The 15,013-nt window shown below is 35.4% G+C and overlaps 1 protein-coding gene across 4 annotated transcripts in view; it reads right to left on the reverse strand.

Moving 5' to 3' along the window:
• The window catches only part of PLOD2 (procollagen-lysine,2-oxoglutarate 5-dioxygenase 2), an 85,067-nt gene that overhangs the window by 48,301 nt on the left and 21,753 nt on the right, over positions 1–15,013 (reverse strand). For all 4 annotated transcript variants that reach the window (XM_063096050.1, XM_063096047.1, XM_063096048.1 and 1 more), the window contains exon 2: positions 249–340. In XM_063096050.1, the coding sequence (XP_062952120.1) occupies positions 249–340 (92 nt within the window). The remainder of the gene's footprint in view (positions 1–248; positions 341–15,013) is intronic.

The raw sequence follows: 15,013 nt of genomic DNA on the forward strand, positions 1-15,013 counted from the left end.
ACATATTTTTCTGTTGTTTTATAAAACATGTTTCTATAAAGCATTAGCAAATATTAAAAAAAATATTATCTGAGTGCCAAAGTACTGAGGACAAAATCTTTAAAACCATATATAAACTAGTAGCAATTATGTAACCACATTTTATCTCCTTGTATGTATTACAGATTGTGCTCTTATTGTTGTTGTTATAAATAATGTAATTTAGGTACATATTCTAACATCTCCATAGATTAAAGGATATACCATACCTTCACAGTATAATTGAAATATCTGGCTGACTGCATAAATCGATGGAATCCATCACTTTCTTTTGTTGCTACAGTTACAACTAATAATTTATCTGCAAAGACAGAAGGAAATAACATAAGAAGGTTTACCGAGAGGTTAAATGCTGACACATTAGAACTCACTACAGTGATTACAGACCTCATTAAACCCAAGGGAATGCTCTGGTTTGCTAATCTACATAAGACTAAACAAAGAGCTGTTGAAAAAATAGGCAATTCAAATTGGTTATATTCCTGCCAAATAATGTACCATCAAATTACAAATTATTTTAATGGTTAAAAAAAAAATTACCTTAACACTTAAGAAAAAGCACATCCTCAATAGAGTATTTTAATATTGAGAGAAAAACTTCCATAAAATACACATTTTTTGATCTGTAAAGTTTAAGACTCTCCTAGACGTTATCTAATCAAACAGTTTTACTGTCCCCTATAAATCCTCCCGGATTTATGACACACATCAGTAAGATTCTACAGCACATTATATTAAACCACTGATGTGCAAATAAAGAAAAGATCCAGTCATAAGACTGATATTTTTAAAATAAATTGTGACAAACTAGAAGCAAATATTTAGAAAGAAAATCTTAATTTCTTCCTCCTATTCACAAATTTTTATATGAAAAATCTTCAAAGTCACAATTATATCATTATTTTTTCAGTGTTTTGTTTTTTCCTTAAAGAATAAATGGATCTAAAATCAGCTCTGTCCTGGTAAATATATAGCTTTTTAATACGATTTTTAAATGGATTATTTTCAGTCCAATGTAACACCAACATTCTAGACACTAAGTTATATCATTTGATTTTCACCTGCCCGTTATTAATAAGAAAAATTCAGAAGGTGTTACACGTCTCCTAAGCAATAGATAAACACTGGGCAAAGAATTAATGCATTATAGAAATCAGTTAAAAATAATTCCATGTGAACTGGGGTTATTCTCCACTAAATTTTGAAAATAACTAAAACAACAAAATACAAATAAGTGTAATACACATAAAGAAAGAAATAATAAGTTCAAACATTCACTCATAAACCAAAAAAAGAAAACACTTCCATGAAGATAAATATCAACATTCTTACACCACCAAAAGTTAATAAATCTCAAACTCTAGATCCTATAGAACAAGAAGCCCTTGAAATGACTGACAAGGAATTTCGAGTGATAATTCTAAGGAAACTGAATGAGATACAAGAAAACACAGCTAGACATCATGATGAAATGAGGAAAAGTATACAGGATCTGAAAGAGGAAATGTACAAAGAAATCAATGTCCTGAAAAAAAATGTAGCAGAACTTGCTGAACTGAGGAAGTTATTCAGCGAAATAAAAAACACAACGGAGAGTTTAACCAGCAGGCTTGTCAAAGCTGAAGAGAGAACCTCTGAACTTGAAGATGGTCTGTTTGAAATAACACAAGCAGACAAAAAGAAAGAAAAAAGAATCAAGGACATTGAAGAAAATCTGAGAGAGATATCAGACAACCTTAAGCGCTCAAATATCCGAGTCATGGGTATTCCAGAAGGGGAGAAAAATGGAGATTCCATTGAAAACATATTCAAAAAAATAGTGGCAGAAAACTTCCCAGGTATAGGAAAAGTCACAGATCTTCAGATCCAGGAAGCTCAACGATCTCCAAACGTATTCAACCCAAAAAGGCCTTCTCCAATACATGTCATAGTCAAATTGGCAAAACTCAGAGACAAAGAGAGAATCTTAAAAGCTGCAAGAGAGAAGCGTCAAAACACATATAAGGGAGCCCCAATCAGGCTAACATCAGACTTTTCATCACAAACCCTAAAAGCTAGGAAGGAATGGGATGATATTTTCAAAATACTAAAAGACAAAGATTGCCAGCCAAGAATACTCTACCCTGCAAGGCTATCCTTCCGAAATGAAGGGCAAATAGTATATTTCTCAGACAAACAAAAACTGCGGGAGTTCACTACCACACGACCACCCTTACAAGAAATCCTCAAGGGAGTACTGGGTTTGGTTCCTGAAAAATAACTACCACTGCCATAAAAACCCAAGAAAAATCAATACCCACTAGTATAATAAAAATGGCATTCATGAAGAGAAAACAAGCAAACAAAAACACTATCTACAACCTAAGGAACCAACAGACACAGAAACCAAACAGTAAATCAGAAAGCAAGGAACAAAAGACACCTAAGACAACCAAACAACCAATAAAATGCTAGGAATAAATCAACACCTTTCAATAACAACTCTTAATGTAAAAGGCTTAAATTCCCCAATCAAAAGACACAGACTGGCTGACTGGATCAAAAAGGAGGACCCAACTATATGCTGCCTACAAGAGACCCACCTCACCCATAAAGATTCACACAGACTAAGAGTGAAAGGATGGCAAAAGATTTACCACGCAAATAGAAAAGAAAAATGAGCTGGAGTAGCTATTCTTATGTCTGACAAAATAGACTTTAAACTAAAACCATAAAAAGAGACAATGAGGGACACTACTTAATGATAAAAGGACTGATCCATCAAGAAGACATAACAATCATAAATATGTACGCACCCAATGTTGGAGCAGCCAGATTTATAAAACAAACTCTATTAGACCTAAAGAAGGAAATAGACACTAATACCATAATAGCAGGGGACCTGAACACCCCACTGTCAATATTAGACAGATCATCTAGGCAAAGAATCAGTAGAGAAACACAAGATCTAAACAAGACTCTAGACCAATTGGAATTGGCAGATATCTACAGAACATTCCACCCAACAACCTCAGAGTATTCATTCTTCTCAGCAGCACATGGATCATTCTCCAGGATAGATCACATATTAGGTCACAAATCAAGTCTCAATAAATTCAAAAAAATTGGAATTATCCCATGTATCTTCTCAGACCACAATGGATTAAAACTAGAAATTAATAACAAATGAAACTCTGGAAACTAATACAAACACATGGAAATTAAACAGCATTCTACTTAATGACATATGGGTCCAAGAAGAAATCAAGCAGGAAATCAAAAAATTTCTTGAAACTAATGAAAACAATGATACATCATACCGAAACCTGTGGGATACTGCAAAAGCAGTATAGAGGGGGAAATTTATTGCATTAAACGCTCACTTCAGAAGAATGGAAAGATGGCAAGTGAACAACCTAACACTTCACCTTAAAGAACTAGAAAAACAAGAACAATCCAAACCTAAAGTTAGCAGACGGAAAGAAATCATTAAGATCAGAGCAGAACTGAATGAAATTGAAAACCAAAAAACAATTCAAAAGATCAACGAATCAAAGTTGGTTTTTTGAAAAGATAAATAAAATTGACAAACCATTAGCATGGCTAACAAAAAAAAGAAGAGAGAAGACTCAAATAACAAAAATTAGAAATGAAAAAGGCAATATTACAACTGATTCATCTGAAATACAGGAATCATTCGAGACTACTATAAACAACTATACACCAACAAATTTGAAAATCTGGAGAAATGGATAAATTTCTGGACACACACAAGCTCCCCAAACTGAACCATGAAGATGTAGAAAATTTGAACAGACCAATAACAATAAAGGAGATTGAAGCTGTTATCAGAAGGCTCCCAACAAAGAAAAGCCCAGGACCAGATGGATTCACAGCAGAATTTTACCAAACATTCAAACAGGAATTGACAACGATTCTTTACAAACTATTCCAAAAGATTGAAATGGACGCAAATCTCCCAAACTCATTCTATGAAGCAAACATCATCCTGATACCAAAACCAGGTAAAGATATAACCAAAAAAGAAAACTACAGGCCGATATCCTTGATGAATATAGATGCAAAAATCCTCACTAAAATACTAGCAAGCAGAATACAGCAACACATACGAAAAATTATTCATCACGATCAAGTGGGATTCATCCCAGGGATGCAAGGTTGGTTCAACATAAGCAAATCAATAAATATGATACACCATATTAATAAACTCAAACACAAGGACCATATGATCATCTCTATAGATGCTGAAAAAGCATTTGATAAAGTTCAGCACTCATTCATGACAAAGACCCTCTATAAGTTAGGTATAGAGGGAAAGTATCTCAACATAATTAAAGCCATATATGCCAAACCCACTGCCAATATCATCCTGAATGGGGAAAAGCTGAAAGCTTTTCCTTTAAGAACAGGCACTAGACAAGGATGCCCACTCTCACCACTCCTATTCAACATAGTGTTGGAAGTACTAGCCAGAGCAATCAGAGAAGAGAAGGAAATAAAGGGCATCCAGATTGGAAAAGAGGAAGTCAAACTGTCCCTGTTTGCAGATGACATGATCCTATATATCGAACAGCCTAAAACCTCTACAAAAAAACTGCTGGAACTGATAAATGATTTCAGCACAGTAGCAGGATACAAAATCAACACACAAAAATCAGTAGCATTTCTTTTCTCCAATAGTGAACATGCAGAACGAGAAATCAAGAAAGCCTGCCCATTTACAATAGCCACCAAAAAAATAAAATACTTAGGAATTGAGTTAACCAAGGAGGTGAAAAATCTCTATCATGAGAACTACAAACCACTGCTGAGAGAAATTAGAGAGGATACAAGAAGATGGAAAGATATCCCATGCTCTTGGATTGGAAGAATCAACATAGTCAAAATGTCCATACTACCCAAAGTGATATACAAATTCAATGCAATCCCCATCAAAATTCCAAAGACATTTTTCTTAGAAATGGAAAAAACTATCCAGTCATTTATATGGAACAATAAAAGACCACGCATAGCCAAAGCAATGCTGAGCAAAAAAAAATACAGCTGGAGGCATAACACTACCTGACTTTAAGCTATACTACAAAGCTATAATAACCAAAACAGTATGGTACTGGCATAAAAACAGACACACTGACCAATGGAATAGAATAGAGAATCCAGAAATCAACCCGCACACTTACTGCCATCTGATCTTTGATAAAGGCACCAAGCCTATTCACTGGGGAAGGGACTGCCTCTTCAGCAAATGGTGCTGGGATAACTGGATATCGATATGCAGGAGAATGAAACTAGATCCATACCTCTCACCGTATACTAAAAGCAACTCAAAATGGATTAAGGATTTAAATATACACCCTGAAACAATAAAACTTCTTAAAGAAAACATAGGAGAAACACTTCAGGAAATAGGACTGGGCACAGACTTCATGAATACGACCCCAAAAGCACAGGCAACCAAAGGAAAAATAAACAAATGGGATTATATCAAACTAAAAAGCTTCTGCACAGCAAAAGAAACAATTAACAGAGTTAAAAGTCAACCAACAGAGTGGGAGAAAATATTTGCAAAATATACATCTGACAAAGAATTAATATCCAGAATATATAAGGAACTCAAACAACTTTACAAGAAGAAAACAAGCAACCCAATTAAAAAATGGGCAAAAGAGCTAAGTAGGCATTTCTCTAAGGAAGATATACAAATGGCCAACAGACATATGAAAAAATGCTCAACATCACTCAGCATCCGGGAAATGCAAATCAAAACCACACTGAGATACCATCTAACCCCAGTTAGGATGGCTAAAATCCAAAAGACTCTGAACGATAAATGCTGGCAAGGTTGCAGAGAAAAAGGAACTCTCATACATTGTTAGTGGGACTGCAAAATGGTGCAGCCTCTATGGAAAATGGTATGGAGGTTCCTCAAACAATTGCAGATAGATCTACCATACGACTCAGCTATCCCACTGTTGGGAATATACCCAGAGGAATGAAAATCATCAAGTCGAAGGTATACCTGTTCCCCAATGTTCATCGCATCACTCTTTACAATAGCCAAGAGTTGGAACCAGCCCAAATGTCCATCATCAGAAGAGTGGATACGGAAAATGTGGTACATCTACACAATAGAATACTACTCAGCTATAAAAACGAATGAAATACTGCCATTTGCAACAACATGGATGGACCTCGAGAGAATTATATTAAGTGAAACAAGTCAGGCACAGAAAGAGAAATACCACTTGTTCTCACTTATTGGTGGGAGCTAAAAATTAATATATAAATTCACACACACACACACACACACACACACACACACACACACACACACACACACACACACACAACCGGGGGGAGGGGAAGAAGATATAACAAGCACAATTACTTGAAGTTGATACGACAAGCAAACAGAAAGGACTTTGTTGGGGGGGCGGGGGGAGGGAGAAGGGAGGGAGGTTTTGGTGATGGGGAGCAATAATCAGCCACAATGTATATCGACAAAATAAAATTTAAAAAAAAATATATATATATATATCAACATTCTTAGGTTATTTTTTTTTTTTTTTCTTCAAGGAAGAGGTATTTCTTCTATACTCTTCCATAGGAAATAAATATTCTAGGGAAAATAAATTCATTTTCATTAAAGTTGTCAAGGCCTGAGTTCATATATCTTAAGAACAATTTTTAAATTAACTACTCTTTTTTAAAAAAATAAAATTTCATTTATAAAGTTACAGACAGGGCTTAACTGATTAAGAAAATTTGACATTACCACTCATGATAAATTCTGAAATAGGGAATGCCAGGTTTTCTTTTATAAGAGTAAAAAGCATCCTTTTAAAAGTCTCTTTTCTCTGTAATAAAATAACCCTATTTAAAAATAAATTTCTCAGTTAAATTTTTCTACATAAGTCAGAAGATTTAGCTACGAATGTAGATTTTGACTGAATGAATTTTTACATTTTCAGTGTAAAATGAACAGCAAGGATTTCATCATCCTTAATAGGAAAATTACTGCTGGCTAGACCCTTAGGTAGACAAAAATGTTACCAAATCCAGTTACTCAAAAGGCAAAGCTTAGAAATGAGCAGTCTGACAGTGTCTACCAATCCAATGCCAAATAAGGAATCCTGTTGTTTCTGTACTACTGCTATAACCACATAATAAATATGTAACTTTGTTAAAGGAAGGTATGTTTAAAATTACATATAAATAGCTGTTTCCTCTTACCTGCTATTCAGTATCATTTCTATGATAAGAAGTAAATCTTAATTGGAGACATTAAAATAAGTGCTAACATGGACCACTGACAAACTTCCATCAATCCATTCAATAATTCAACATTCTCACCATTTATGAAATATTCTTGTCAATAAAAATTAACCTAAATTTACCAGAAATAAAGGGACAGAAGAATATGATGTGAGAGAAAAAAAAAATGCCATCAATAAAATCCAGAGCATGAGAAATTCTACCGGACAAATGACCTATAAAATCAATGGCAAAAGGGAAAAAAGAGAAGTGAAATGTAATATATTAACATCATTAAGAGACACTTCAACCAAATATAAATCATGGACCTTAGTTGGGTTCTGATTTGAACTGTAAAACGTCATTTATAAGAAAATTAGTAAAATTTGAACACTAATTGGATATTTGTTGATATTAAGAAACTACTGCTAATTTTTTAGTGTGCTAATGGCATTCACTTTTTTAAAAGAGTCCTTATAATTTAAGAGTCACATACTGAAGTATTTACCCAATAAAATGATATAGTGTTTGCTATTTGTTCTGAAGTTATTTGGGGTAGATGGAAGGCAAAGGAGGAGGAAGATAAAGATTAATCAAGACTGACCATGTGTGATGACTGCTGAAACTGGGTTATTTTTGTATATGTTTGAAAATTCCCATAACTAAAAAGTGATAGTTCAACAATGCAAAATCTCTATTCTTCCAGTCAAAAAAATATAGATAATTACTCAATGTAAATCTTTTAACAGTCTGAATTACCTAGGTAAAAGGAAAGAAGAAATTATTCGAACAGAATTATTTAACCAAATGTTACAATTTATATAACTATAAGTAATACATTACCCAATGCACCTCCAGAAGCAGAATGATAAATGAGATGTGAGAAAACGGGCTTTAATAATAGGCACCCACCAAACACTGCAACCACCAATCTATAACAGCTAGGGCTATCTCATCATCTGCTGGGTTTCAACAAGATACGTGGCACTATCATATCAAAAAACAGACAAACAGAAACTCAACATAACCAAATGTAATCTCTATTGCCACCTTCTGACTCTATTAGAAAATAGGTTGATATAGTTTGTATGAATAAGAAACACGCAATGCATCAAATAAAAATAACTTCATGGCAAAAAAAACCACAAAATCTGTAATAATCATCTGTTCTTAGTCCCCCCAAATGCCCAACATTACAGTAACATTTAATAAATATTTCTTAAATGGTTGAATATTTAGCTCTCTATAAAAATTCAGATGAATTTCAGCATTTCTCCAAAAACCAAGAAGTCGATTTATTTAGAAAAGCCAAAACATCCTATGTTCCCTTATTAATTCATTTAACAGTTTGGGGGGAAGAAATGCATTATTAGAGTTGCTTTTTCCTCCAAATAGTTGTTGACATCTGAACAGAATTTATTAATGTTCAGTGGTGACTCAATTTTTCTTTTCAAAGACAAAACATGGTTTTAAAACAGAAAATCTTTTTGCTAATATAGCCTGTCACCAAATGCTAAAGCAGCTCATAAAGTCCATCTGAAAATCAATGTCTAAATGGGGGCATTACACAAGTAATCAGCACTATCCCAGCTGCCTTTGATCCCTGTCTTCCCGAGTAATCACACACGGTCCAGTCCTTCATTTTAAATTTGCAAAAATCAAGAAAAAAATTTTTAATAACACGTTAAAAATGTAAGATCCATTCTTACATTTCTCGCTGGCTGTACAAAAACAGCCATGAGCCAATTTGGCTTAAGAGCCCTATGCATCTGAAGACAAACCACTTGGGTTCAAATCCTAGCTATCATTTATAAATTGTTTCAAACCAGTCAGTTACTTAAACTCTGTATCTCATCTGTTACTCATTCATAATATGTGTGTAATATATAGCGCCTATCTTATAGGTTTTCTGTGTGGTGACACATTCTAAATCCTACATATGTGACAGACAGTATATTATTTCTACTCAAAAGATACATGGGTAAGATATGTTTTAATTGATGTCCAAATCTCAGCAAGTTATAACTCCATCCCTTTCTCTGCTAGAGAAATTTTTTTTTTAATGTAAAAACATCTTGAAGATTTTTATTCAAGTAATTTAGCAAGTAACTGTAGATACGTCTTCTCAAATCTTTGCAAATTTCTCCCCATCTCCAAGCAAGCTATAACTCTAACCCAGCTTACAATGATCACTAGCCCAGCCTTCTGCAATACCCTCCTAAGCCCACTTTGCCTGCTTTAATCATATCTCTACAAAGTAGCCAGAGTGATCTTTTCAAAACACTTAGGTATCTGATCCTGGCACCTTACTGCTGAACAACCTTAAATGGCTTTCCATTGCTGTCAGGATAGTGGCCAAACTACGTTACCACAATGCCGTCTTTGGCTACTTCTCTCCTCTCCAGCTCATCCACTCTTCTCTCCCATTTGCTTTCTCTGTTTCAGCCACACTGGCCTGTTTTATATTTTCCAACAATGCCTGCTCCATTCCACCCAAGGACAAGAGCCTACACAACACCGTTATCTAATGTCCCTCCCTGATCTCTTGATGTAGCCACTGCCTACACAAACAAGATTCTTACACACATGCCATTTCCCCGGGGAAATCCTCCCTGACTAACCAGAATAGACCCATGTCCGTCATACATTTTCACTGCACTCTCTACTTCTCTTTCAGGGCACTTACCACAAACTACCATTACATATTAATTGCACGGTTACTATTCGAGATTAAGACTCTCTTCCCAACTAGACTATAAATTCCAGAGGCAGGATGCCCCTTTCATTACCATTAGACCACCAGGGCTTATCACAGTATTTAGCATATACCAGGATTTTAATAAACATTTCTGAGTGAGTGGATTCAGGGGCAAGTGATACTACACATCTCATGAGTAGGTGTGTGTAAAATAATGTTGTTTCAACAAAATCCTTTGTAGTTAGCATTATTACCGCAAATTCACAGATGAACAGAGTAAGGTGTAAAAAGTTAAGCAACTCAGCCAAACTCACCTAATAAGTTATTAGCAGAGCCAGGTGTGGAGTTTTGGAGTTATTCCTCAAAGTCCATTTTTTCCAGTATTTCATGTGGACTCGCTTGGTGGCAAGGGGTAAAGGAGCTAGAAGCAATCTTTGAGTTTTACTATGTGTGCAGAAAAGAGATAGCAAGCCTGAGACTTCTATCCTTGGAAAGACCTGCTTTCAGGGTTGGTCCTTGGCTAGCATCTGAAAAGTCAGATTCCAGATGGTTTGCAGATGGTTTTCCCACCAAAAGGATTCCCACCACTCTCAGATAAGAATGGCTTACTGAGCCTAAATCACACAAACAATGTGGTTTATGTTGAATATCTACTTTCTTTCTGGGTGTTAGGAATTTTGATACAGAGGATGCCTATGTGACCAGCTCCCAACAAAAACTTCAAGCACTGAGTCTCTAAGGAGCTTCTCTGATAGATAACATTTCACGCACGTTGTCACAACTAGTTGCTGGGACAATTAAGTGCATCCTGTGTGACTCCACTAGAAAAGGACTGTTGGAAGCTTGGGCCTGGTCTCCTTGGACCTCACCCATGTGCTTTTTTCCTTTGCTTATTTTGCTTTGTCTCCTTTCACCGTAATAAATTACAAACATGAGCACAACTATATGCTAAATCCCATCAGTCCTCCTAGTGAATCATCAAAGCTGGGAGTGGGCTGGGGAGCGCCCAACCTATTTTGCTTCTATCTTCAGACGACCGGTTTTCATCTGAAAGAGGTACTATGGGGCAAATGGGTTGCGTGTGTGATATAGGGGTTGGTATAGGTTCTGGGCTCAGAAGCCAGGCTAGAAAAATATGATAAAGTCTCAAAAGAGACTCCAGAAAAGAAATATTTGGTCCATATGACAATCACACCCTGCTGTTCACTGACTGAGTCATTTCATTTTGATGTAAATAATGACCTCAGGGACATGTAGCAAAGCTCACTTCTTCTATAAAGGAGGAAATCAACATCTAAAGAGACTTGTCCAGGATTCTGCAACCAATCTAGGATCAAATTCAGGATACACAATTACTAAAAAATATGGTTCTCCTAGGTCTGTTCTACAGAATTTTGTTGCTTTGTTAAGTACTGAATCACCCAAACACTATGACAAATAAATTGAAGCCTTACATTCTAGATGGCAAGGGAACAATTTTATATTGTGGAACCGCTGAAAGAAGTTTAAGACAAAAATTCCTCAAGAGCAATTCACATCGCAATTTCAGCAATGGAAAAAAACTAAAAAGGGTATGTCAGAGACATCAGGGGATTTCCTAGCATTTTCATAGAAAAAGGGGCAGGAAAAGGAATGCTTAAGGAAAAAAATAATAACTTCCAACCACTATTGCTGCATATGGGGCATCTTCACACATGTTAGCATTCAGACGAACACCTAGGCTTCCACAGCCCACTCAGGACAGTGCACAAACAGTAAATTAAGCAGTATGCTGGGAAGTGGGGGATAATGTAGAGAGTGACCAACCATCCCAGTCTGCCCAGGGCTGAGGAGGTTCCAGAACACTGGGCTTTCAGTTTTAAAAATGGGGAAGTCCTGGGTAAACCAGGATGAGTTGGTCAACATAGCAGTAGGGCAGTGGGACTGGAGAAAGTGAGCACTGCCAGTTATTTATAGAAAGGTTGTATGACAAATAGTCCTAGAAAGGAGAAATTAAGTTAAGGATAAACTCTTCTAGAACTAAAAAGTCAACACCAGATATCAAGTGAAACAGGACCAGATTAAGACTTCCAGAGGTAATAGATACATAAAAGATCAAGGTACACTGAGACCATCGCCACTCTCCATAAATCTCAAATCATAATATGCTTTTATAAACATTTTTTCAAATGAAATTCATACACATACTAAAATTAAAAACTTATTTTAGGTTTGCTGATTTTCCCCTTGGGTGTCCATGTTTGCTATGATACATGCACATGTTTAGTCTGTCTGTTGGTAACCCAATACTGAATAGGAGACAAATTTCAAGACAGAGTTTAAAGGGATATTAATATTATCATCAAGAATTCCTAACAGCTAGTTGCTTCCACAGTACTATGAAAGCTTAAAGATATTTAAGAAAAACATACAAAAAGATTATTATATTGAAAAAAAAAATCAAAATTAGTGAACTTCTCAATAAAACTTCAACATTTATTAGGTAAAGATTGGAACTGTAAAATAAGAGTTTTTCCTGGTACGGGGTGTAATTTTTAATGTAAAATATTGTGGGCTTCTCTATAACAATATTAACTATAGCAACCACTGATCAAGAAAATTATGATGAGAAAAGTTTGATATAAGTACAGTGACACCTTTAAATAAATTTATATTCTCCTAATCTCAACAGTATCAATATGTGTTAGAAAATAACTAATATATACATATGAACCACGTATTTATTTGATCTATAAAAACAACAAAACACTTTATTCAGAACCTCCCTGCAATAACTCTTTTCAATAACACCCCATCCTCCCTCACCACACCTACACATCCCCATTTCTGCCTCTCAACAACTCTCCATGACATAAATCTTAAAAACTCAACCTAAATATAATAAAAAGTAAGAAGAAAAAAGGAGACTCACTCCTCCACATCCATGCCAATCCTATCCCAAAAACATGGAGATCAAATGCAATGACTGGATTGAAACCAAAAACTATACATTGAGTTCCAGCAAATTCCTTCTGGAGTTGAGGGGAAGAATAAAATCCAAACTCCAAAGAATGATCATGCTACGGGGGGGCTTCAATTAGAGTAAGTAAAGTAAAGCCTGACTTTAAAAATTAGAAGAAAAAAAAAAAAGTGTGTGCTATGGGCTTTACTTGAATACAAGTTCAAAAATGAGCCAATACATGAGACAGCTGGCCAAAACAAACAAAAGCTAAAGCAATCTTAACAAGAGAGGTGATGATCCCACTGTAATCTATATAGCCCATGTGTGGAAAATTATGACATGTTGGACCTGCTATATTAAGGAGAATTTTGACAGTCATGGAGTGTGACCAGCATGGTTAGAGGTCTGGCAATCATACTATATATTGAATAGCTGAGAGACTGAGAATTTTTCTACATGAAAAAAAAGATCCACTAGCTCCCTACTAACTCATCACATTTGAAGAGAAATAATTAGATTCCCCTCTATATGGCTTTAGAGGAGAGAATTGGCTTGGGGGGAATTAATTGAGTGGAGGCAGATTTTGTATCCATACAAAGTATGATAAAAAGCATCCAAAATGAATGGACTGTCTTGGTTAAGCAGTATGTCTTCTATCTTTATAAATATTAAAGCAAAGAGTACAGGACCATTTTCCAGAAATTATGTCTTGGAGAGCACATTTGATCCCTTCAAATGTTATAAAATTTATACACTAATTTTAATGTCAAAGGAAAAAGGATCTGCCCCCTTCAGAGACAAAGCAGACTTTAATCTGTTGAATTCCAAGGGTTCAAAGGTTTCAGCAACCTCCAAAAAAGAAAGATGTACCAGTAATGAGAACCTCCTTTGAGAGGGATGGGGTAACCCATCTGCTGGCCAAATGCTTTATCAGAGACTATGAACTGCCTGCCAAGAATCTAGTACCAAGGTTATGTAGTTTGTTGAAACACATTTGATGTGTTACTGTTTATTCCGTATTTTACACAGGCACTAAAAATATTTCCTACACTCATATGCAAAGGGCATCAACAGTGAAGTTACCAACCAAGAAAAACAGCAGAGGCTGAGATCATATGAGGGTACTACAAAAAGTTTGTGGAAAAATAGAATTAAAAGATAATATAAACTTTTTGAAGCATCCTTATGTACTCCTGCCAATTCACCTCTAACTAAGAAGAGTTTCCCTGGGGCAGGGGCCACCTCGAGGTGGACTTTCCTAAGCAAATCGTGTTCTAAGAGAAAGTCAGAAGAGTGAGGGGCCCGAGAACCAAGAGAACCTCTACTTCTCAATAATGAAAAAAGAAAAATCTTTTTGTACAAGTCTGCCTAACTTGAAGGAATGAAAATAAATGAATCTGGGATGCAAAATTAAAAGCAGACCTGATAAAGTGTGGTGTGGCTGAGGTGGGAATGAAAGAGGAGAAAAGTCATAACTTTCAGTTATCATCATCAACTATAGTGAAACATTTGCTTCCTCTTCTCTAGTTGCCATGAACACATTATAGTACTATTTGTTAAAAGGGGATGTTTTCCAATGTATCCACTTTGCATAGAATGAGTAAATTTAATCTCAGCAGCAGCCCATCCTCACAGTCTTGAAAGTTTTATGGCATCAATTCTGACAGCTCAGAATCCTCCCCCAACGATGTGCTAGTGCTCCACTGTACAATGAGTTGAAGTTGCCATATGACAGATAACTGGGAAACTGAATCTGCATATTAGATAATTTCAGAACATAAACTTAAATGTAGATGATTTTATAAAATCAACTATAGATATTGTATTCTATGGAATTACTACAAGACCTCCACAAATGTAGCTTCTCATTATTCACTTTGTGTTGCAAACTGTCATAAACTCTCATCTTTATGTAAGAAGATGTCTTACCTTTTTTTTGGAGTATATCCCAGAAAATATAAGAAACATTCTAGCATTCACTGTGCCAAGTTAATTTTAAAAATATATTGGCATACATGCCTAATATTTCCTTCTTTGTTATTTAACTTTTGTACTAGGTGAAGTAGAAAGTGATATTTTTT

The sequence above is a fragment of the Cynocephalus volans genome, chromosome 1, assembly GCF_027409185.1.
Source record: "Cynocephalus volans isolate mCynVol1 chromosome 1, mCynVol1.pri, whole genome shotgun sequence".
In the NCBI taxonomy this organism is placed as follows: Eukaryota; Metazoa; Chordata; class Mammalia; order Dermoptera; family Cynocephalidae; genus Cynocephalus; species Cynocephalus volans.